Source organism: Apaloderma vittatum, unplaced genomic scaffold (assembly GCF_000703405.1).
Source record: "Apaloderma vittatum isolate BGI_N311 unplaced genomic scaffold, ASM70340v1 scaffold27205, whole genome shotgun sequence".
Taxonomy (NCBI): Eukaryota; Metazoa; Chordata; class Aves; order Trogoniformes; family Trogonidae; genus Apaloderma; species Apaloderma vittatum.
This window is the reverse complement of record NW_009715810.1, coordinates 1-2,024: the sequence shown is the minus strand read 5'-3', so window position 1 is coordinate 2,024 and position 2,024 is coordinate 1. Positions and strand designations below refer to the sequence as shown.

Here is a 2,024-nt window from a genome sequence, read left to right as displayed (position 1 = left end):
GGGGATTTTTGGGTCAAATTGGGGGAGGAGACCATTAGGATGGGATGAGGGCGTCAAGGAGAGACTGTGGGTCAAGTTAGGGGGAGATTTTGGGTTAAACCGAGGGGTTTTGGGGGCGATTTTGAGGCCAAACTCTCCTTATTTCCGTGTTTCAAGACAAAACCATCATCATGTGGAAGCTGACGCGCGACGAGACCAACTACGGGATCCCGCAGCGCGCCCTGCGCGGCCACTCGCACTTCGTCAGCGACGTCGTCATCTCGTCGGACGGGCAGTTCGCCCTCTCGGGCTCCTGGGACGGCACCCTGCGCCTCTGGGACCTCACCACGTGAGCCCTTCGCACCCTTTTTTACCTTTTTTCCTCATTTTGAGCGATTTTCGGGCGAGTTTTCCTCAGTTTCTTCCTCTCCCGATGATTAAACCTGACACCAAGTCGACCGATCCGCCGGGATCTGAAGACAAACGTCCTGCAATTATGAGGAGAGAGGAGAAAAATCGTTTCTTTTCGGTTATTTTGGGCTAAAACTCTTCTTTTTGGGACATTTTGGGCGGTGTATCTGGGAGAAGGAGATTAAACTTTTCCCCGTTCCCTCAATCCGTCTCCAAAATGATTTTTTGAAGGAAAGAAAGGAAATAATGCGTTTCCCTGAGCTCCCAAAGTGATTTTTCCTTCAAATTCTTGAGTTTTCCCTTTAGTTCTTCTCTAAAATTCTGATTTTTGAAGAAAAAAGCAGAAGAATCACCTTTGTAGGCCATCCTGTAGGTGTTTTCCCTCCAAATATTTTAATTTTTCCCTTAGTCCTTCCCCCAAACTCTTCATTTTGGAGAAAAAAAATGGAAATACTATGTTTGTAGACCATCCTGTAGGTATTTTCCCTCCAAATGTTTGAATTTTTCCCTCAGTTCTGCCCTAAACTTCATCATTTTGAAGAAAAAAATGGAAATACCAACTTTGCAGACTATCCTGTAGGTATTTTCCCTCCAAATGTTTGAATTTTTCCCTCAGTTCTGCCCTAAAATTCATCATTTTGAAGAAAAAAATGGAAGTATCAACTTTGTAGACCATCCTGTAGGTGTTTTCCCTTCAAATATATTAATTTTTCCCTCAGTTCTTGCCTAAAATTCATCATTTTGAAGGAAAAAATGGAAGTATCAACTTTGTAGACCATCCTGTAGGTCTTTTTCCTCCAAATATTTTAATTTTTCCCTCAGTGTTTTTGGAAAAAACGTTCATTTTGGAGCCACCTCCTCTCCCTGAAGCGCATAATCCACTCTGTGGTTATTTTCCTTCAAAATATTTGAATTTTTCCCTCAGTTCTACCATTTATTTTTGTCTCCAAAATGAAGAACTTTGGGTAAGTGTCGCCTTTTCCTGATCCTTGTAGACCATCCTGTAGGTCTTTTTCCTCCAAATATTTGAATGTTTCCCTCAGTTCTTGCCTAAAATTCATCATTTTGAAGAAAAAAATGGAAATATCAACTTGGCAGGCTATACTGGAGGTCTTTTTCCTCCAAATGTTTGAATTTTTCCCTCAGTTCTGCCCTAAAATTCATCATTTTGAAGAAAAAAATGGAAATATCAACTTGGCAGGCTATACTGGAGGTCTTTTTCCTCCAAATGTTTGAATTTTTCCCTCAGTTCTGCCCTAAAATTCATCATTTTGAAGGAAAAAATGGAAGTATCAACTTTGTAGACCATCCTGTAGGTATTTTTGTTCCAAATATTTTAATTTTTCCCTCAGTTTTTGGGGAGAACCATTCATTTTGGAGCCACCCCCTCTCCCTGAAGCGCTTAATCCACTCTGTGGTCATTTTTCCTCCAAAAATTTGAATTTTTTGTCGTTTTTCTCGCCTCCCCCAGCGGCACGACCACGCGTCGCTTCGTGGGCCACACCAAGGACGTGCTGAGCGTCGCCTTCTCCTCCGACAACCGGCAGATCGTGTCGGGCTCCCGCGACAAGACCATCAAGCTCTGGAACACGCTGGGCGTCTGCAAGTACACCGTGCAGGTCGGCCGCCCTCTC

General features: G+C 43.2%; 1 protein-coding gene across 1 annotated transcript; it reads left to right on the top strand.

Moving 5' to 3' along the window:
* Positions 1–126: 126 nt before the first annotated feature.
* On the top strand, positions 127–2,018 carry LOC104273855 (guanine nucleotide-binding protein subunit beta-2-like 1; the record flags this gene model as incomplete). The annotated part of the gene is made up of 2 exons (XM_009869308.1): positions 127–328; positions 1,862–2,018. Coding segments are annotated over 2 exons (359 nt in total), but the record flags the coding sequence as incomplete, so codon positions are not given.
* Between the last annotated feature and the right edge of the window lie 6 nt (positions 2,019–2,024).